This window comes from Sminthopsis crassicaudata, chromosome 3 (assembly GCF_048593235.1).
Source record: "Sminthopsis crassicaudata isolate SCR6 chromosome 3, ASM4859323v1, whole genome shotgun sequence".
NCBI classification, from domain to species: Eukaryota; Metazoa; Chordata; class Mammalia; order Dasyuromorphia; family Dasyuridae; genus Sminthopsis; species Sminthopsis crassicaudata.
The window spans coordinates 279,442,020-279,464,265 of NC_133619.1; the positions used below are offsets into that span (position 1 = coordinate 279,442,020).

At 34.5% G+C, this 22,246-nt stretch overlaps 1 protein-coding gene across 1 annotated transcript in view; it reads left to right on the forward strand.

The window, feature by feature from the left end:
- The window catches only part of CFAP47 (cilia and flagella associated protein 47), a 781,966-nt gene that overhangs the window by 161,234 nt on the left and 598,486 nt on the right, over window positions 1-22,246 (forward strand). The window contains exon 23 of the mRNA XM_074302067.1: window positions 2,232-2,424. Within this exon, the coding sequence (XP_074158168.1) occupies window positions 2,232-2,424 (193 nt within the window). The remainder of the gene's footprint in view (window positions 1-2,231; window positions 2,425-22,246) is intronic.

Genomic DNA, 22,246 nt, shown 5'->3' on the forward strand with positions numbered 1-22,246 from the left:
TGAAGCTTGGTTACTTAGCCTGAAAAAGAAAAGGCTTTGTGTAAGTATGGCATAAAAACTGACTTTAAATATGTGAATAACCACTAAATAGAAGAATAGTTATAATTAGTTAACTTGGCCCTCGGTATTTAAAAGTAAAATCAATAGTTGGGAAATTGTACCAAGGAACATTTAGACTTGATGAAAGACAAATCTTCTAAAACTAGACATTTCCAAGAATAGAAGAGGCTGCCTCAGGAAGTGTTGGGTTCTCCTTCATTACAGCTCTTCTGCTAAAGAGTAGATTGTTAGCTATGCTGTGAGAGAAAGTTTGTTTACATTTCATTTGCAGCAGATCCTCCTAATTCTGAGCATCTGTAGTACTGTGACCCTGCTGGTTGCAAGGTTTTTGGAATCTGGCCATTATTTTCTGCATTGTACCAGTGGTGACTCACCTGCTTTCATTGTCAGGATTATGAGCCTTCTCTACTTTGCTATGTGGATATCTGACTTAAGTTCCTTATAAGACTAAAATTGAAATTTTAACACTGCTTTCTATTTGCCTATTAAGTCCTTAGGAATGAATAAGGAAAATCAAATGGGTAATTTTTGAAACTCTTGTATTCCATTATTAATAAAGAATGAATAATAAAGAAGAAATAGATTTATAATAATACCCCCATACATAGACATCTGGAAACCCTCCCCCTTCCTGAAAAGTTTTATGGGAAGAAGGGAAAAATGAGTAAATGAATGAGAATGAATGGCAATGCATTTATTAGCTGCTTTACTCTTGTGCTAAGCACTTGGAAAACAAATACAAAAGTAAAGACAGTCATTATCCTCAAAGAGTTTTGATTCTAATGGAGCACAGTGCCCTGGGAAAGTAATGGAAAGAGAGGGACACTTAGGTCTGGAAAGTTATAGGAATGGGAAGTAGGAGGAGAGTAGAGAAAAATGGCTTCTGTACCACTAAAAGAAATTCCATAGCATCTTAAAATTCGTTCATTTTATTTGCAAGGAGCTCTCTCATAGAATATATTTTTATTTTCCAGACATATTTTTTGGTCTAAACTCAGTCATTGACATTCCTAAATTTTAAGCCATCAAATTAGCCAATTCTTTGTCTTAATTCTTACTTAGCCCTTAGTTATTGAAAGGACATTGCCACAGATAGAAGCTTAGGAAATACTTTAATTTTGAAAGGCCAAGGCCACCTACTTCATCCTGGACAAACAACAGTCATCTTGACTTATGTCTTGCTCAGTAGAATGTGATAATTCTGGAAGAAAGAGAAAAGCTGAAGACTTTACACAGCTCTGCTTCACTTAAATCCAATTCATGTGCAAGTCAAGATGTTACCTTTGGGATGCCATTGATCCTCTGAGAATAAAGAATTAAAGATTAAAAGCTTAAGTCTAGAAGAGGCAAGCATGCTAGAGCAGTAGTGGGAAAAGACAACCTACCATTAAGAGATTTTTAAAAATTAGGCTTGATAGTTTGAACTATTCAGAAGTGAAATATATCTCAGGAGATAGTGGATTTCTTCTCATTGGGGTATTTGAATAAAGGCTAAATGATCTTTTGGGGGCACATTATAGAGAATATTTTAATTCTTTTTTTAGATATATGTTGAACTAGGTGTCCATAATCCTCCAACTCTGCTTACCTGAAAGTCAAAGAATTATGGAGTTTTATTTAAAATGTCTCTTATTTATTTATCTCTTCTAATCTTTAATACTTTGTTTAGAGATTCCATTAAGTAAAATAGAAAGTCCCTATCTTTGGTTTTGTCTTTATAATCAACTAATGTTTTTCTCTTGATATTAGAAACTGATATGATACTCTTATTTATGAAGTCAGAAAATTTTGGCCTAAGTAAACATTATGTAATTTCCTGACTCTTCCTTTGATATAGAATGCAATTTCCCTGTGAACTAAAATTATCTTTCGATTTCTGATGCTCTTGTCAAATACAAAATTTATAGTGAGTTCTCCTTCCCTGGAGGTCACAATATTGCACATACTGTATCATGCTTTAGAAAGGAGATGAACTAGATGGCTCTGAGATCACTTCCAACTGTTAGATTGTATGACAGAGAGTCCATCTTGTCTTCAGAGAAGATCCATTTCCTCTCCTCATGAATTAATAAACATCATAGTTGCTCAGGTTCTCTTCAAATATTTTCTTTGCCATCTTGTCACCATCTCCAGATTTTCTGAAAATGATCTTTTTTCTCTTATCATTTCAGGTGCTTGTTCTTTCTCGGATAGTACCATTGAATAGCAGTAGCATCCCTGTCATAAACATTCAGAATTCTGAAAAGAATAACCCAGACTTTTCTTATAGTAACATATACTCTAAACCTGAAAGGACTGTTCTTAGTTGGATGAATACAAATTATGAGAATACTAGACGCAAGATATGGAAAAGTTGTGAGAAAGGTGAGTTGATTACATATATATATATTATATGTGTATGAATATGCATACATACATGAGTCTATGCATATATATATACATAAATTTATATATATATATGTGTATATTCACATATGTTCATTTAACCATTTCATAAAGATTCTTATCTATCTCTATATATTACTAAACATCATATCCTCTAGATTTTTAAAAAATATTGACTTGCCACCTTATCTTATACATATATACATACATATTTAACCAATTATTTATGTAGCAGAAGAAATCAACTGCAAAGAAACTAAGACGACTTCTAACTCTAATCATGTCTGTTCTGAAAGACAGGTAGCATTATTTTTGAGTTGTGACTCAAACTAGCTGTATGATTTTTACAGTCACCCTCTCATCTTCAGTTTTCTCATCTATTAGATGGAAATAATTACAGCTTGTCTTGATTATCTTACTTGGTAAGTGTGAACATTGAATGAAATCACATATATGTAAGTCCTTTGCAAATTGATGCTCTTTGTAAATATAAGATAATATTATTTAATGTTATAATTTATTTTATTTGGGACATAATAAACAGATTCTGCAAGTGCATTTAATTATAAACATTGATTTTTTTCTAAATTTGTATTTTTTATATTCTACAAAGTATACAAAGGCAAATTTGAGAATTAATCAGAAAATAATATAGTATATAATACTATACTGTTGTATCTGTAGTTAATATTATTTAATTCAAAAAGGCTAAAAACCAAGACTAAAATGGAGGGAGAATTGGAGGATGATTTTTTTGTTCATAGATGACTGTGTTTTGAATGACGCCACTAAAGCTAAGATACAGCAAGGTATGGCTTGCTTTTTAAAGCTGCTTATGCTATTTTTGGCCAAATAATCAGCACCAAGAAAACAGAGGCTCTACACTAGCCAGCACCATAGCATCCATACATGAAATCATAGGTTACAGCAAATGGAGAAATTTGCAGTGTTTTGGACAAGTTCATTTGTGTTGTAAACAGATAATGGGGTTGATTGACTCAAGCACTGCCAGAGCTAACTCAGTGTTTGAAAGACTCTGAAAAGAGTGGGGGAGAGAGAAGATATTAGACTGCCTATCAAAATAAAGATCTACAAACCCATTTGTGCTGATATCATTGTTTTATGTCCGTGAAACCTGGACAATTTACCAGCATCACGCAAAACAAAACAAAACAAAAAAAAAAAAAACCTGAATTGTTTCCATTTTAATTGTCTTAGAAAGATTCTGAAGATCACCTGGAAGGCTAAGGTATTAGACAACGAAGTCCTTTCCAGACCTAAACTGCCAAGCTTCAAACTCTCCTGAAGAGAGTGCAACATTTGCCTAAACTCCCCTCTCCTATTTTACAGAGACTTCTCACAAGGCAAATTGCTCACACAGAAGTTAGAAGAAGTGATTCAAGGGCACTCAAATTCTCTAAAGGACTTTAGAATTGATTGATTGTGTGACATGGGAGACACTGGCAAAGAACTATTCAGCATGATGTACCCATATCAAAAAATGTGTGCTCTGTGAATGAAGCAGAATTTCAGTAACTCAAAAGAAATGTGAGATGCACAAATTTAAACATCTCCACTTCAAATATAAATTTGAACTATTTTGCTCAACTGTGGTAGAGCCTCCTGAGCTCATTAAAACCAGAGTAAGAAATAATGTACCTTGATTCCAAGGTAGTGATGCCATTTTGGTTCTTTTAGAGAATGGAAGACAACAGCCTTGGAACATAACTCAGTAATATCTGATGAATTTGGGGGTGTTTTCATTAAATACATCATACTGAAGCAAACAATTAGTTTGTGCACCCCCACAGAGGCCAGTTTAATTCCTGGCTAGTCCTATATACATGGGCTTGCCTTGTAAAGTCATAATTGAATTCAGCAGAATTCAAACTTATTTTGTTCAACAGTTACTTTCCTTATAAATAGTGCTTTGGGCAAAGAGTTATAGTACTCTGGACTTTCATTGGATTTTATAATGTTTTCTCCTCTTCTGAACAGAAATAATTAATTAATAATTTATTACCTATCTATTATCTTATTTTCCCACCTCTTTTCTTCATTTTTTCTTCGACTTTTCCCAAAGATAAAAGTGGATAGGTAAAGGAACTATTGATAATGTTGGGGCTAAAGCACTAGGGAAACTGGTCAGTTCTGTTTGTGTGAATAACTGAAGCTTTAATTTCCCCTTTGGCTTAATTCTTTCTCTGTGATACTTTTTGGTTTTCTAAATGGAAGATTCAAGAGAGTGATGGTGGCAGATATAGAAAATATAATTTCAAAATATATATATATATATAAATGATTGCTACTGAATTCATAAGTAATAGAAAAGGTTGCAGAAGTTAAAGGGACAATTTTGGTTACATAAAAATTGAATAGATTTTGCAAAAACAAAATCAGGACAGTTAAAAGGAAAGCAGTTGGAAGGAACTCCCTCCAAAAACAAACCCCAATAACTTTGCAGTTAATTTTTCTGATAAAATTCTTACATGCAATGAATTCTTATGAAAAATTAATTAAAATATAGAATGACAGTCCTTCCCTGAAAGGATTATATCAAGGAGATGAACTGGCAGTTTTCAAAGAAAGAAATCCAAGCCATCAATAAGAATTTTAAAGCATGCTCTAAATCACTAATAATAAGAGAAATTACATATTATACAACTCTAGGGTTGTCCTTCATAAATATCAGATTGTCAAAGATGACAGAAAAGGAAAATAATTGTTGGATTGGGAAAACAGCCATATTTTAATTCACTATTGGTAAAGTTTTGAATTATTCTAATTATTTGGGAAAGGAATTGGAAATTTTGTGACAAAAGTTACTAAATTCTATACCCTTCAGACAAATAGCACAACTAGGCTTCTCAAAGAATCCTAAAAGGAGGAAAATACTCATATATGCAAAAAATATTTATAAGAGGCCTCTTATTATAGAAATGGACTAGAGAATAAGGGGATACCTATTATTTGGAGAAGAATATATGAAAAGGGACAAATACAGAGGTATCTGGGAAAATGATGAACTAATACAGACTAGGGTGAGTAGAATTTGGAGAATAATTTATACAATAATGATATTCTAAAGGCAACTTTTTTCCAGGTTAAAATAATTTATTTTTTAAAATAATTTTTTATTTTCAAAATATATGCAAAGATAGTTTTCGGCATTCATCCTTGACAAACTTCATGTTTTTTGCCTTTCCTTCCCCCCATTCCCACCCCAGACAGCAAGTAATCCAATATATGTTAAACATGTGCAATCCTTCTATACACATATTTCCACTTTTATCGTGCTTCACAAGGAAAATCAGATACAGAAAGGAAAAAAATGAGAAAGAAAACAAAAAACAAGCAAACAACAACAAAATAGCTGAAAATATTATGTTGTGATCCACATTCAGTTCCAACAGCCCTCTTTCTGGATGCAGATGGCTTTCTCCACCACAAGTCTCTTGAAATTAGTCTGAATCACCTCGTTATATGAAAAGAGTCACACCCATCATAATTGATCATCACATAATCGTCTTGTTACTTTGTACAAATGTCCTCTTGGTCCAATTCACTTCACTTAGCATTAGTTCATGAACGTCTCTCTAGATATTTCTGAAATTATCCTGCTGATTGTTTCTTATAGAACAGCAATATTCCATAATATTCATATGCTGTAACTTATTCAATCATTCCCCAATTGAAGGGCATCCACTTAGTTTCTAATTCCTTGCTACTACAAAAAGGGCTGCTACAAACATTTTTGCACATTCGGGTCCTTTTTCTTCTTTTATGATCTCTTTGGGATATAAGCTCAGTAGAGAGATTGCTGGGTCAAAGGCTACACACGGTTTGAAGGCCCTTTGGACATAGTTCCAAATTGCTCTGCAGAATTATTGGATCATTTCACAGCTCTACCAACTATGTATCAGTGTCCCAGTTTTCTATATTCCCTCCATCATTCATCATTCTCTTTTCCTGTCATCTTAGCCAATCTAAGGGGTGTGTAGTGGTACCTCAGAGTTGTCTTAATTTACTTTTTCTCTGATCAGTGGTGACTTAGAGAATTTTTTTCACATGAGTAGAAATAGTTTTAATTTGTCTGAAAATTGCTAAAGACAACTTTTAAAGATTTAAGAACTCTATGCACTGACCAACCATAATTCCAGATTTAGAATGAAATATGCTACTTATCTCCTGATGGAGAAGTGACATTCAAGTTGCAAAATGAAATGTATACTTTCAAATACTAATAATGTGATAATTAACTTTATTTGATTGGATTTATTTGTTAAAAAAGTTTGATTTTCTTTTTATTTTCTTTTTTTCATTTTAGAGAGGAGTTTTGGGGAATGAGGGGAGACTAGTGGTTGTTAAACAACAACAAAAAAAATAACAAAAAAGAAACTGAAACATTTAAATGAAGTAGCTCTAAGATCTTATCTAGCTCTGAAATTCATGATTCTGTTTTGCTTTCTTCTATTTCACAACATGAAAAACTATAATATATTTTCAAGGACTAAGATCATTTCCTCCATTCCTCCATTTAAAACAAAATACTCTATTTCTTTCTCTGCCTCTCACCACCCTCAATCCTTACTAAACTGATTCTCACACTAAGCAAATATATCCTTGGTCATCCAAGTCTTCCATGTGATTTTTGGACTCTTCACTAATTCCCAGGTTAAATGTGCTATTTCTGTCACCATCTATTCAAATATAAAATTCTAAGTGCTCATTCTGATAAATCTTGACATTAGATTAAATGAAATAACATTTGAATTTAGAGCAAAAACGACATGTAATTAACACTTAACAGAATGGTAAATGAGATGGAATTAAACTTGATAGCAAACATTTTTTTTTTTAGCACTCATGCCACATGATTGTAAACTGCTCTACTTGTTCTCTTTCCTCTCAGTCTGAATTCTAAAGTCCAGGGAATACTATCATCTTGTTTTACTCTTGCAACCTGGAAAGTGCTGTTCACTTCTCATCCCTACCATGTCTCTTCAATTATTTCCTTCAAGCTCCCTGGGATTATTGACTTCCTATATCTCATACTCCCCAAGAGATTCCCATTCTGTTTTTCAATTTTATTTACTAGAAGTTTGCTTATCCAATCATGCCATGTTATAAAGCTTTTATCTTATTTTCTGGGAGCTATAAATCTCAGAGAATTTCAGTGAGTGAAACTCTCCCAGTTTAAAGAATTGTGAGAACATGCAATCCACAAATACAATTTATACAAGACTATTGAAGAAAATGCAGAAAACAGAACATGTATGAATAACCATTAGTCCCTCAACGTATGTAAAAAATCTCCAGAATTTTTTAAAGTACTGGATTTGATGGTATCTCTGGTGGAGCTGCCTCTGACTGCCCACAAGTCTTGCCTTGACCCATGGTTCCTGTCATTAGAAGGGACAGGGAAAAGAAAGGAAAAATGTATTTATATAAAATCTGCTCTGTGTCAGATACTGCATTGTACTTTTATAACTATTATTTCATTTGAGCCTCACAAAAATAATAAAGAGATTAAATTACTTTTGTGGGGTCATACAGATAATAAAACTAGACAAGAATGGGATGTAGACATGAGATGCTTCTTTTTTTTTTTCTGGTTCATTCTTCCTCCAAATGGTTCTATCACCATGAAATCCTGAAGTCTTAGGATAGCTCTCTAAAGTCAGAAGAGAAAGCAGTCCTTTCCTTCCAACCCTGAAAGAAAGGAAAAACAATTATTTCTCAAAATCTGAGTAGTTCTTCCATAATCTCTGTACTCTCTCTTGCCAGATGTCCCCTACTCCTCAAGTATTAAAAAAAAAAAAAAAAAGAAAGAAAGAAAAAAAAAAAGGGCCATGAATATTTTCCTTGATGCTTCATCCTAAAGATCATGGAATCTTTTTATTTGATTTGCAGTAGAGATTTGACTTGTGTTGTTTTAAGTTGTGTTAAATTAAGTTTAACTTTAAAAAAGACTTAAATATTCATTTTCTTCTAGAAAGATTATACTCAATTTTGTTAGGAAGGTGATTCTTGGTTGTAATCTTAGCTCCATTAGTCTCTGAAATATAATATTCCATATCCTCTAATACTTTAATGTAGAAGCTGCTTTATCTTGGGTTTTCCTAACAGTAGTTCCACAATATTTGAATTGTTCCTCTATAATTGCTTATAATATTTTCTCCGTAACATGGGAGCTCTGAAATTTGGCAATGACATTCCTGGAAGCTTTCATTTTGGGATCTCTTTCAGGAGTTGACTGGTGAATTCTCTCTATTTCTTTTTTTTAATTTTAAAAAATCTTTAATTTATTTTTATGTGAAATATGATAAAATATGTTAAATCCAATGTATGCATACATATTTACACAATTATTGTGCTGCACAAGAAAAACCAATTCAAACCTGTAAAAAAAACAACAGCAGCAGAATAAAATACAAGCAAGCAACAGTGAAAAGAGTGAAAATGCTATGTTGTGAACCACATTCAGTTCTTATAGTCCTTTCTCTGGGTGTAGATGAATTTCTTTATTATTGAACAATTGGAACTGGAATTCTATTTTTAACACTGCTTCTAGAATATCAGGGAAGTTTTTTTCTGGATAATTTCTTTAAAAAAACAGTATTTATTTTATTTTTAGTATTTTTATTTTAATGGTACTTAATTTTTTCAAATTACATGTAAACATGGTTTTCAACATTCATTTTCATAAGTTCCAATTTTTCCCTCCTGCCCTTACCTCTCCCCTCCCCATTATAGAAAGCAATCTGATATAGTTACACATGTACAATCATTTTTTTTAACATATGAGTCATATAGGAAAAGAAATATAAGAACAAAAGGGAAAAAACATAAAATAAAAAAGAGTAAAAATAGTATGCTTAGATCCATATACAGTATCCATAGTTCTGTCTCTGGATGCAGACGCCATTTTTCATTCAAAGATTGTTGGAATTGCCTTGGATCATTGTTTTGCTGAGAAGATTTGAGTCTGTCATAATTGATCTTCATACAATCTTGCTATTCCTGGGTACAGTGTTTTTCTGGTTCTGATCACTTTACTCAGCATCAGTTCATGCAAATCTTTGTAGGCTTTTATGAAATCAGCCTATTCTTCATTACTTATAAAACAATAGTATTCCAACACATTCATATATCATAACTTATTCAGTTACTTCCCAATTGATGGACATCCACTCAATTCAAAATACCACCAAAAGCTGCTACAAACATTTTTGAATGTGTGGATTCTTTCCCCTCTTTTATGATTTCTTTGCCATACAGATTCAATAGTGGTACTGCTGGATCAAAGGTTATGCCTAGTTCTATAGCCCTTTGAGCAGGGCTCCAAATTCCTCTCGAGAATGGCTGAATCAGTTCACTATCCTTCAACAATGCATCAATATCCCCAATTTTCCACTTCCTCTCCAAAATTTATCACTTTCTTTTCCTGTATCTTAGCCAACTTTAGAAGTGTGAAGTGGTACTTCAGAGTTCTCTAATTAGGGGTGATTTAAAGCATTTATCCATTTGACTATAGATGGCATTGTCTGGTCGCATCCTTTGATCAATTGGGGGATGACTTATTTTCTTATAAATTTGACTCAATCCCCTTTATATTTTAGAAATGAAGCCTTTCAGAAACCACATTGGATAAAGCCAGTTCAACTTTTCTCAAAGCCTCTTGAGCTTCTTTTGTAAGCTGGTGTGGTGAGTTTAAAGCACTGTCTCCCCTTAAAATGTCATATAATGGTTGCAATTGATAGGAGGTCAAGCCTAATATTGGATGCATCCATTGGATATCTTCTACCAATTTCTGGAAGTCACTTAAGGTGTTTAGCTTCTCTGTTCTTAAGGAAAGTTTTTGTACTGTAAGTACCTTAGGGTATACTTCATATCCTAAATATTGAAAAGGAGCATGTCTTTGTATCTTTTCTGTAGCTATATGCAATTTATAATTCCTTAGTGTTTCTGTGGTCTTTTGTAGACATACTTCTAACATTTGTTCCTCAGGTGCACATCCCAATATATCATCCATGTAATGTAATAACATTATTTTTGGAAATTCTTTTCTTACTGGAGTAAGAGTAGCAGCAACATACATTTAACACATAGTAGGGCTGTTTTTCATTCCCTGTGACAAAACTGTCTATTCATATCTTTTATAAGGCTCAGCTAAGTTAATGCTGGGCACTGAAAAGGCAATCATTTCATACCCTCCTTATCTAGAGGGATAGAATAGAAACAATCTTTAATGTCTATAACCCATAAAGGCCATTCTCTAGCCCACTGAGAAGCAGATGGAAGTCCAGGCTGAAGAGTTTCCATCTGTTCATTTACTTTTATTAAATCAATCAACATCTTCCATTTTCCAGATTTCTTTCTTACAACAAATATAGACAAATTCCAAGGACTTAGAGAAGGTTGTAAATTTGCTTGGTTAAGTTGCTCCTGTACTATAGTACAGGCCTGAATTTTATCATTAGCTAAGAGCTACTGTTCTAAACACACTGATGTATCAATTTTCCATTCCATTGGAACAGGTGAGAGTGTTGACAGGCCTTCAACAACAGCCCTGCCTAAAAAACCGAAATACTCATTTGCAATCCTAACTGTTGTAAAATGTCTCTTCCACACAGACTCATGGGGATTTTTTTGAAACTATAAAAGGAGTAAAAATTCCTGTTTCACCTTCAAATGTCCATCTCAAAGGGGCAGCACTAACTTCAACTGCTATTAATCCTCTTACAGCAGACATGTAGGTGTCTGCCTTAATCTTTGGCCAGTGACTGGACCAGTTGGCACCTCTAATGTCTGTATTATTTGCACCAATCCTTCTAATGGTATGCCATTTATATAGATAGTGAGCATAAGTCAGTCAGCTGTCACAGTTGCTGTTAAGAATATTTCTGGATTCTGCTACTTGGAGTCAGAATCTGGGCAACTATCACCAGATTGTCTCTTAGGAGTCTGTATCAGTAAACCTGATGCTACTACTTCTCCAAGTTGATAAGTCATACATTGTCTACCTGTGTTAGTGACTGGGATGTTATCTACACATTTCCCAGTTTCCCACATCAGTGTATGGATGAACACTGTTTTGTAAGTACTCTCAGGGAGTGAAATGGTAAGCCTACTGTGTGTGGAGGCAAGGGATCCATAGGCTGGAGAGGAACAGATTTCACTTCTCTAGGGGGTATCTCAGTTGTCCCAGCTGCATACAACTCTATCTTCCCTAATTGTAGTCCCTTTCTCCCATCAGGTTGCTTCCTGGCTGATTGGTCATGTCTGAGTACTGAACTTCTAAATACTCTTTGAGTGCAGCATTGGCTGCTATCATGCCCCAAGTGTTTTTTGCCTTGGGCCCTGGGGCTGAGCCCCCCATCCTATTTCCCTGAATCAGTCTATATTCTGGTACCCAATGGAAGCCTCGGTTGCATTTTGGACATGGGGTTTTGGGTCTTGTTCTCCCACCCTGTTTTCTCACTCTGTCTCTATGCCAACATTGAGCTTTCAGATGCCCTACTTTACCACAGTGAAAGCATTGATGAGTCTCTCTAGAAGCCCCTTGCCAAAAGGGACCCTGTCTTCCCATGATCAGATCTTGGGAAGTCTGCATCATAGTCTGGGTATAAAAGGTATTTGTCCCTGCTGTTGCACAGCATCTTATATCTCCTCTAAAGGAGCATCCTTGTGTAGTCCTAATATAATTCTTCTACAACCCTCACTAGCATTTTCTTAAGTTTTCTTATCATAATTTATGTTGTTGCATTTTCAGCAATAGTTCCTTTGACAGCTGTCTGCAAATGTCCCACAAAACCAGCAAAGAGTTCATTTGGACCTTGCTCTATTTTTGTGAAGGCTTCCCCTCTATCTTGTCTTCCTGGGAGGGTGTTCCATGCTTTGATAGTAGGAGAAGCAATTTGCTCATATGCTGCTAAAGGGTAATTAATCTGTGCTAAAGTGTCTGCATAGGGACCTACACCTGTTAGTTGGTCAGAGGTGATTGGTATATTAATTCCAGTTTGCCTATTTCATTGGGCTTGTATCCTACAGAGTTCACTATACTCAGAAAGCCACAACATGTTTTTTTTCCAGGTTCTAAGCATGTCCTTGCTATAGATTTCCAATCATTAGGAGTTACAATTTCATATGTCAAATTCTGTAATAACATCTTAACATAAGATGATGTAGACCCATAAAGAGTGCAAGCCTTTTTTAAATCTTTAAAAATTTCTAGATCAAAAAGAGTGTATCTTCTCCTTTCTTGACCTGAAAAGTTAAGCTGTTCAATCACAGGATAATTTTCTATTCTCAAGCCAGCTGTTTTCTGCCCTTCCTCTTTGACTTTAAGTAGTACCTTTTGCAATTGAGTCATGGTGGGAGAGTGGTGATTGCTGGGGGGCAGCGCTGTGCTGGTGATATCATTACTACTCCCACTCATCCTCCTCCCTCCACCCAGGAAGGTAAAGTTGATTGGGGAGAGTCAAGTGCCTGCTTGGGTGTAGGTGGAGATGAAGCTGAGCTGTGAGAATGAGAATCACCAGGCCTTTAAGCTCACTCAACTCTCCAAGCTTTTCAGTGATTTTTTCATTACCCTCCCCCTTCTCTTCCTTTTTTTCCTCACGTATCCTTAGTTGACTGTTCTCCTTAAAACTTTTTTTTTCCCTTAGGACTTGTGGGATTCTTTAAGGTCAATTGTATTAATTTGTACATATAGAATGTTTCCTTAGTAATTCAATCAGGACCTTTATCATTGTAATATTTATTTAGTTGCTTTCCTACTAGTTTCCAATTATCTGTCTCTATTTCTTCTTCCTTGAAGAACCAAGGGAACATGCATTCTAATGTATCCAAGCGTCCACCAATCTGCTCTCAAGTTACAAGCAAACCTTACCTCTTTAGTAACCTAAGTATGCTTTCTATAGAGTTTCCTCGAAGTGGGGGAGGCTCTTTTCAGAATCGTCCCATTTCAGCCCTTGACAAAGTTTCCTTCTTGTCTGTTTTAATACTCACCCTATTTCCTGGTAACAGGGATTTCTTCACTGAAATTACAATCAAACTTTGTGCAGGTTCTTAGTCCATGTTGGGGTGCCAAACATAATGCTTGGGCTGGCTTTCTGGAGGACCTCAGGATCAGTCAGAGTCAGGATCAATCAAAGTCTTTTGTCTTTAGGGGGAGAAGTGAAGGAGGCAGGCAAGCTGCCACACAGTTTGCCAAAGATGTATCCTAGATTCTGGATTCCAGTCTCCAGCCTCTCTCCTCGTCCTGCAGCCAAGTAACCCTGACCTCTCTCCCTCAGCCCTCCAATCTTTGCCTATGATTACCTCATCACCAAACATTCAGTAAGTGCCAATCATGAGGGAGCCATCACATCACCATATCATCTAAGTATTTGCTTATAGAGCCATTATCTCACATCTAATGCATAATTAGCCATAAGTTCTCTGCTGTCTGACTCAAGCACACCTTTTCAGAGTTTCAGCCTTCTATACCCCCTCACCCTTTTCTAACTTGATTTTTAAATTCTTCCATGGACTGGGTCTAATTCATACTTAATTTTGATATTTTGGATGGAAGAATTTTAACTTTGTTGTCTTTTTCTGAGTTTATGTTTTGATTTTCCCTTTCTATAATCAGGATGTTTTTGTGATATTTGTTCACTTTTCACACTATCTCTTGACTTTTTATTCTATACTTCTATATGGGTCTCTGGTAGGAGGGGGCACTATTCTAAGCTTTAGGTTCTTTGTGAAGTTGTTTTAAGATAATTCTGGGATTGTTTTTGTTTCTTTCAAGGTGGTTTAATTTAGGGATAACTAGGGATAACTGTGTTTACTACTCTTCTAGCCTGTGCTCTGGTTTGTGATGAACACAAGCACTCTTTTCTGCCCTGGAACTGTGACTAGGATCTCACCTCTTCTGTGGTAAGAAGCTTAGAATGCTAATGATCGTTCTTGTCCTGAGACTCAGAACCACAAACCAAATTAAAATGTGGGAAATGCACTAGAGTCTTTCAATCTCCTTTTGAGCAGTTGTCCTTCTCCTTTACTATCTGTGAGCCAAGAGTTCAGGAAACCATTGCTCTATTTTTGTGAAGGCTTCCCCTCTATCTTGTCTTCCTGGGAAGGTGTCCCATGCTTTGATAGATAGTAGCAGAAGCAATTTGCTCATATGCTGCTAAGAGGTAATTAATCTGTGGTAAAGTGTCTGCATAAGGACCTACACCTGTTAATTGGTCACAGGTGATTCATTTGCTACTAAATTCTACTACTGCTGGTTTGCTGGTACATGGCTGCAATGGACACTGTTCCACTCTCACCTGGGTCTTTTCTGCTAACTTTCTAAGTTGTCTTGGTCTGAAAAATTGTTTTAACTTGTCCTTTTGTGAGCTTTGCCACTCAAGAATTTGTTTTAAGGTATTATTTAAAGATGTCTAGAAGGCGCCTGGGGAGAGCTCAGTCAAGTCTCTGCTTTAACTCTACCATTTGAGTTCTACCCCTATACCCCATGCCATTTTAAAAACTGTCTTTATTTAACGGTTCTATTCTCATGCTTTACTTGGCTGACTTCTTAGAATGAGTCCTGCTTTTTAAAGAACCACCAGAATGTGGCTGAGCCTTAGCTAGCTGATGTCTAGTTCCAGCAAGAAGAATTTCTACAAATATTATAAAAGGCTAACAAATCAAAGCCCTAAGCTCTTTGCTGAAGAGGTCAATATTTGTCCTTAGCTCCTTACTTTATTTTTGTAATTATATTGACAGAAGAGATCTATTTAACCGTGGATAGGCCTCCCTTCTATTCCCCAATCTCTTTTCCCTATTACATATATACAAAATATATACAAAGGAATTTCAAAATTGAGAGGATACTAACAACTGGAAAGAAGAAGGAAATGAGAAAAGTCTTACATGGGAGGGTCTGTCTGGATGTACTTGGAAGGAAGAGAAGCATCCTTTGAGACAAAGAGAAGGAAACAATGTTTTGTTTTGTTTTTCCTCAGATGTCTAGAAATGTACACATATCTATCATATGCTTATTGTTCTTTCTTCATAGTTTGGATATTTATCTAGATTCTCTCCTGGAGTGTTTTGTTTCTGTCATACTGGTCTTTCTTCTTAAGAAATTGTAACCTCCTTGAGATTAAGGATAATATATTTTCCCTACTTACCTTTTGTGATCACAGTAGTTTTTTAATACAGATTGATTATATGTGAACTTTGTATATTTATTTTTTAAGCCTCTGCAGTGATATAAGATTTATGCTACTGAATTTTTTTGGGTCTGTTATACTTGACAAAAACTTTAGCAGTTGGCTCAAAGACCTTTACATTTATAAGACAGCTGGTTTTATTTAACATGAGTTAAACCCATAGGCAATGGCTACCTAATTATCTCTTTCATAATCTCTTAAATTTTGTTTGAAAAGATAAAGAGCTAAATTATATCTTTGAAGTGTCTAAAATTATTTTGAGAGATCTCTAGAGAGAACCTTTTTTTAAAAATTGTATTTAATCCCTCCCCCCCCCAGTTATATGTCAAGACAAGTTTTTAGCATTCATTTTTTCAAGATTTGGGATTCTAAATTATTCTTTTCCCTTTTCTCCTTTTTTCCTAAAATGGTAGGCATTTTGATGTAGGTTATAGAAGATGAAAAGAAAAAAAAATGAAAAAAAATAAGTGAAAAAAAATGCTTCAATCTGCATTTAAAGTTGATCAGTTTTTCATGTGGATGTGGACAGCATTTTCCTTTATGAGTCCTTTTTACTTCTTGGATCATTGAGTCATTCATAGTTGATTGTCACAATGCTGCTAATACTGTGTATAATGTTTTTGTCTGCTCACTTCACTTTGCATCACTTTATGTAAGTCGTTCCAGATTTTTCTGAAGTCTGCCTACTCATCATTTCTTATTGTACAACAGCATTCCGTTACATTCATCTATCACAACGTGTTTAGCTGTGCCCCAATTGATGGGCATCCCCTCAACTTCCAATATTTTACCACCATGAAAATGTGTGCTATAAATATTTTTGCATATGTAGATCCTTTTTTCCCTTTTTAATGATCTCTTTAGGATACACATATAGTAGTGGTATTGCTGGATCAAAAGGTATATAGTCCCAACTTGCTCTCCAGAATGGTTGGATCAGTTCACAACTCCACGAACAGTGCATCAGTGTCCCACTTTTCCCACATCCTAGAGCAGGGGTTCTCAAACTATGGCCCATAGGCCAGATGCGGCCCACTGAGGATGTTTATGCGGCCCGCCAGGTTATGGCAAATGGGCTGAGGGGCAGAGACAGAGTGTGAGTTTTTGTTTTTACTATAGTAAAAGTCCCCACAGTGTGAGGGACAGTGAACTGGCCCCCTATTTAAAAAGTTTGAGTATTACTGTCCTAGAGAAAACTGTTAGCATGTGATTCTGATTATAGTATAACTCCTGATGTGATGTGGTCTTATTAAATCAAGAATTGCTGAAATTGAATAAATAAATGGCAAATGGAGAAACTTTAGAAATTTATTTTTTAAAAATCAACTGCTTCTAATTGTTATTTGATTTGGGAAGAATGATATTTGACATCCACAGCAGCATTCTTCTTTTTGTTTATACTTATGGTAGAGGTCACCCTTCATTTTACATGATTTACAAAATTTTGTGGGCAAATTAAAGGCCACTCACCTAGAAATAAAGTTTTAATTTTTGGTAGATTCAAGATGGTTTTACAGTTCAGTCACTCAGAATATATTGCATAATGATAGTAAGACATTACATTTGGCTGCCAATGCAAAGTATTAGTCAATTACTTCAGTGAGTTATTTGACAAAGACTATTATAATATCTTTTAGATAGAATGGCAGTCTACTGCTTAATGATAATTATGGTAGTAACCACTGTTATTTTTTTTTTTGCAAGCTGATATGATCATTTAAGAGGGTAAGCAGGCCATTTTGTTTGCTTGCTACTTAAAGGGGAAATCTGGAGTACTTGGCTTTAGAGTGTTCATCTTGCTTGTCATTTTCTGCTCTCTGGGGAATACTTTCTGGCTATGCTGATTATCCAAGAGAAATTGAATGTCATTTAAAACCATATATCCTATTAATTGATTCTTTTAATCATTGATTTAGGAAAGTGGTTTTTAATTGCATTTTTATCTTTGAATATTCATTGTATTTTTTAATCCTTTGAGCCTGCATTAGGCTAGACATGAAATACATTTGTAGTTAAGTGGGTTTATAACTGTTTGGACAAACATACTCAAGCAATGTTGATTAATAAATAGGTATGAGGATTCTTTTTTTGGGGGGGGGTGTTGGTTCTGTTTAACTGACATTTATGTTAATATCTTCGATGAAGGTACAGAAGGCATATCTATGACTCTTTGAACCTTACACAATAGAGGGATATAGTCAAGGACAATAAAACTGCAAAACAAGGCAAGACAAAAACATCTACAGGCTAGAATGGTGTGCTAAAACCTATAGAATTGCATTTAGCAGGGACAAGGCTGGTTTTTAGATGCAAAAAAAATCAATTTCTCAAGTTATACAATGTTTTAACTGTAATTCATTTGAAAAAAGAGGTAAAAGTTTCAATTAAATACAATTATTTTAAGCCAATAGTATGGTTTATCTCCTAAATTGTTATTGCAAATTTATGCCATCATGGGAAATCAAAATCTCATCACACTATTTAGACTATTCATACAATATTGCTTTCAATTTAGAGGTATATGCTTTAAAAGAGACATTGGCAAACTAGAAAGCATCCAGAGGAAAATAACCAGGATGTTGAAGAGACAAGATACCATATAATTTAGAAGCAGTTGAAGAAACTGGGGCTTCTTTAGCCTAGAAAAAAGAAAACTTAGAGGAAATACCCAAGCTATCAACAATTATATGAAGAATTGTCAAATGGTAGACAGCAGTGATATGACAGAGTGGATAGAGTAGTAGGCCTTGAGTCAGGAAGACTCATCTTTCTGAGTTCAAATCTAGCCCCGAGACATTTATTAGCTGTGTGACTGAGCAAGTCACTTAACTCTATTTGCTTCAGTTTCCACATCTATAAAATGAACTGGAAAAGGAAATGACAAGCTGGTCTAGTATGTCTGCCATGCAAACCACAAATAATGTCACAAAAGAGTTAGGTATAACTGAAAAATAACTGAATAACAAATGGTAGAAGAATTAGAATTATTCTTTGTAAGGATAAAACTAGAATCAATGGATATTGTAGTAACTTGATAGTATTATTTATCTTCTCATTTCCTTCAGCTCTTATGAATTTGTATTTATAATTGAAATAATTGATTTTAATTATAATAGTTTTTTATTTTTCAAAATACATGTAGTTTTTCACATTCACACTTGCAAAATCTTGTCTTCCATATTTTTCTCCTGCTCTCCCCACCTCCCTTCTTCCCTAGAATGTAAGTAATCCAATATAGTTTAAACATGTGCAATTCTTCAAAACATATTTCTACATTTATCATGCTGCACAAGAAAAATCAACTCAAATGGGGGGAAAATGAGAAAAAAAAAACAAACGAACAAGCAAACCATAAAATAAAAAAGGTGAAAATACTATGCTGTGATCCACATTCAGTCCTTATAAGTGACTTGATCAGGGTCACATTGCTTGTATATATCTGAGGCCAGACTTAAATTCAGATCTTCCTGACTCAAGTCTTTTTATCTATTGCACTACTTAGCTGCCTGAGTCCTATGGACTGCTTTACAATTATGCTTTTAAATGTGTAAAATAATGATATTAATAATAATAATAGCATTTGTATAGCACTTTAAGTGTTACAAATATTACAATATGATTTCATTTTATTCTCACAACAAGCTGGGAGGTAGGTGTTGTCTATCATTAACCTTACCTTACAGATGAAGAAACTGAGGCAGTTATAAAAGGAACCAATATTATGTTAAAATACAACTATCAAAATATTTTTTTTAAAGTTCATGGATCATAGACTATTTTCTCCAAATTACTCATCACATCTAACGATCTTATCTTAATTCTTCTTCTTCTTGACTTCCTTGCACCTTGTGACAGTACCAATAATCTTCTCTTTGATACTCTCTTCTATCTGGATCTGCAGTATACTACACTCTCCTGGGCCTTTTCCTACCTATATGACACTATATTTCAGTCTCTTTTGTTTGATTTTCATGCAAGTATGGGTATCTCTTAGTCTCTGTACTGGGCTCTTTCTCACTACTACTTCACTTGTGATCTCATCAACTCCCATGGATTCAATGATCATCTCTGATAATGTTTCTGGTATCCACTTATTCAGCACTAATCTCTGCTGATTCCAAGTCTTTCAGCTACAGCTCTCTGTTAGACATCTGGAACTGGATGCTCGTCTTATAGACATCTTAAACTCATTATGTGAAATAAATTTGTTGCCAAGACCTATCATTTTTACACTTGTAACATCTCTGTATGAACTCCAGTATTCTATCTTTCCAGTCTTCTTACAACTTACATACTTCCCTACCTGCTTAGCAATTATAAATCCCCTTCCTTTCCCGACAACATATCACAAATGGTCTCTTCCTTAATTTGTCATTTATTTTCCAGTTCAGGAGCTAAAAAGAAACTACTCTTTCTAGAATGGATATTTTAACATCCAGAGACACTGTCCTCCTCACTGTTTTCAAGCAAAATATTTGTCTCCAGCTTCTGTGATACCTTTCCTTCCTTAGGTTTGACTACTGGCTTCTTCAAATTTTGCTAAAATCTCAACTTTTGCAGGAAGCCTTTAAGAATAGTGCTCTCCCTCATTTCCTATTAATCATGTATGTAACATTTGTAAATATTTGTATGTTGTCTCTCCATTAAATGGTCAGCTCTTCAAAAGCAGACACTGTCTTTTGTCTTTCTTTGTGTCCCTAGTTTTTAGCTCAGTGCCTGGCACATAGTAGGTGCTTAATAAAAGCTTACTGAATGATTTGTAAGAGAACATCTCTAGAGAGAGATTGAACATCAATAAACTAGTGCCACACTGATTTCAGGGAATGAGAAGATTCACCTGATTTAAATAGAGGGTTTGTGTTAGAATTATGAAAAATAAAATTGGATGGAATATAGTTAAGATTCTTTAGTAGGAACATGATGAAATCAGTCTTTGGGAGATTGTACAAATATAGAATCTCAGAGTTGGAAGGGAACCCAGAGGCTGTGTGACCCAAACTTAATCTGATTAATGATACTTTATACTACAGAGGTGTCAAACATGACTGCATACATCCATGAAAGCAGAAAAAAATGTGATTGGGAAATAGTTAACAAAGTAAAATATAATACAATAGAACATAGATAATGTTATATGTGTTTTTCTAAACCACTGGAATTCTTATGTACTGTTTAGTGGTCTCTTTATTTTTATTTGGTTTTATACCATGGCTCTACAATATATCTGAATAAACTTTGCTTGAAAATTTATAGTTTGCTCAGCCTGCCCTATAGCCACATGATATTTTAATGACTAGAGATGAGAGCTTATTGTTAAAAAAAATAAATAGAAAAATAGTTTCCCTATGCTTGAAAGCCCAAGCCACTATATGTATGTAGGCCTTTGTTCTGAGCATGGTAAAATTCAAGAGGCATTTTTCACTTAATAAGTGATTATCTTCTTGATATGAATAAGAAAATCTTTGAGATGACAGACTGGTAGAGAGGATTTGACAGAATACACATTTGATCCCATATGTCTAGCCTTTTATTTCTGTTAGCACCTTGAATTATGTATCTTTAAGCACTTAACACATCATGAACACTAAATATAAAATATTTCTCCAATGAGCTTTTGTTTTCTTCCCACCTGAGTGACAGGTCCTCATTCAGTGGGTGTGCCTCTACTAAAGTGCTCTCTGAATAATTCCTCTTGACCCTTTGATTCAGGAATAGCTTGGGAAGGCTAATGGAAATTTTATTTTTCTCTAATTGTCTCATAGCTCTGAAGTCAGACAAAGTCAATTTTGAAGCTTTCATTATTGTTTCTGTTATGACTTTCATTTGATTCCCCATTTAGAGCAATCCTCAAACTAGTACTTTTGAACTCTGTTTGGCAAGAGGAGTTCTAAAAAAAAAAGTAATACTTTGCATTTAAATTTCAATCATTATAAAATGTTTTTGATGAAGTAATAACTGTAGTTTCTTATGAATATACATGACTAAGTTTATATTATTAGGATATTGAAGTATTTTCTTTGTAGTACAAATACAGTTGGCATATATGTATATATAGATATATACACACATGTATATACATATATATATATACACACATTTACTTACTTAGTAGTTTTCATGATATTTGTAGTTACTATGATTACAATGAGGCAGTATCATAAAAATTTACCTCTTTAAGAGCTGATAGAAACTATTAGAAACTATTTAATCTGATCATTTTATAGTTGGTGATGTTGGTGAAGTGCTTGGCCTAGAGTTAGAAAGACCTGAATTTAGATCTCCCCTCAGACACTTACTAGCTATATGATTTTGGGCTATATGAGGTTCACCTCAGTTTTTAAAAATCAAGATCCCAGGGTTACGTGAGAATTTAGTGAGCCATTAATTATAAAGTGCTTAGTACAGTGCCTACACATAGTAGGTGCTATATAAACATTAGCTATTATTAGAATATTTTCCCTCTTACTCTTTGTTGTTGTTCAAGTATAATATACTTTATACTTTCTGCTACTACCTGTTTTATAACATAAAAGTTTCAGGTCTTATTGGTTAGCTCTCTTGACAGTAATTATTTCAGGCTTTCAATTACT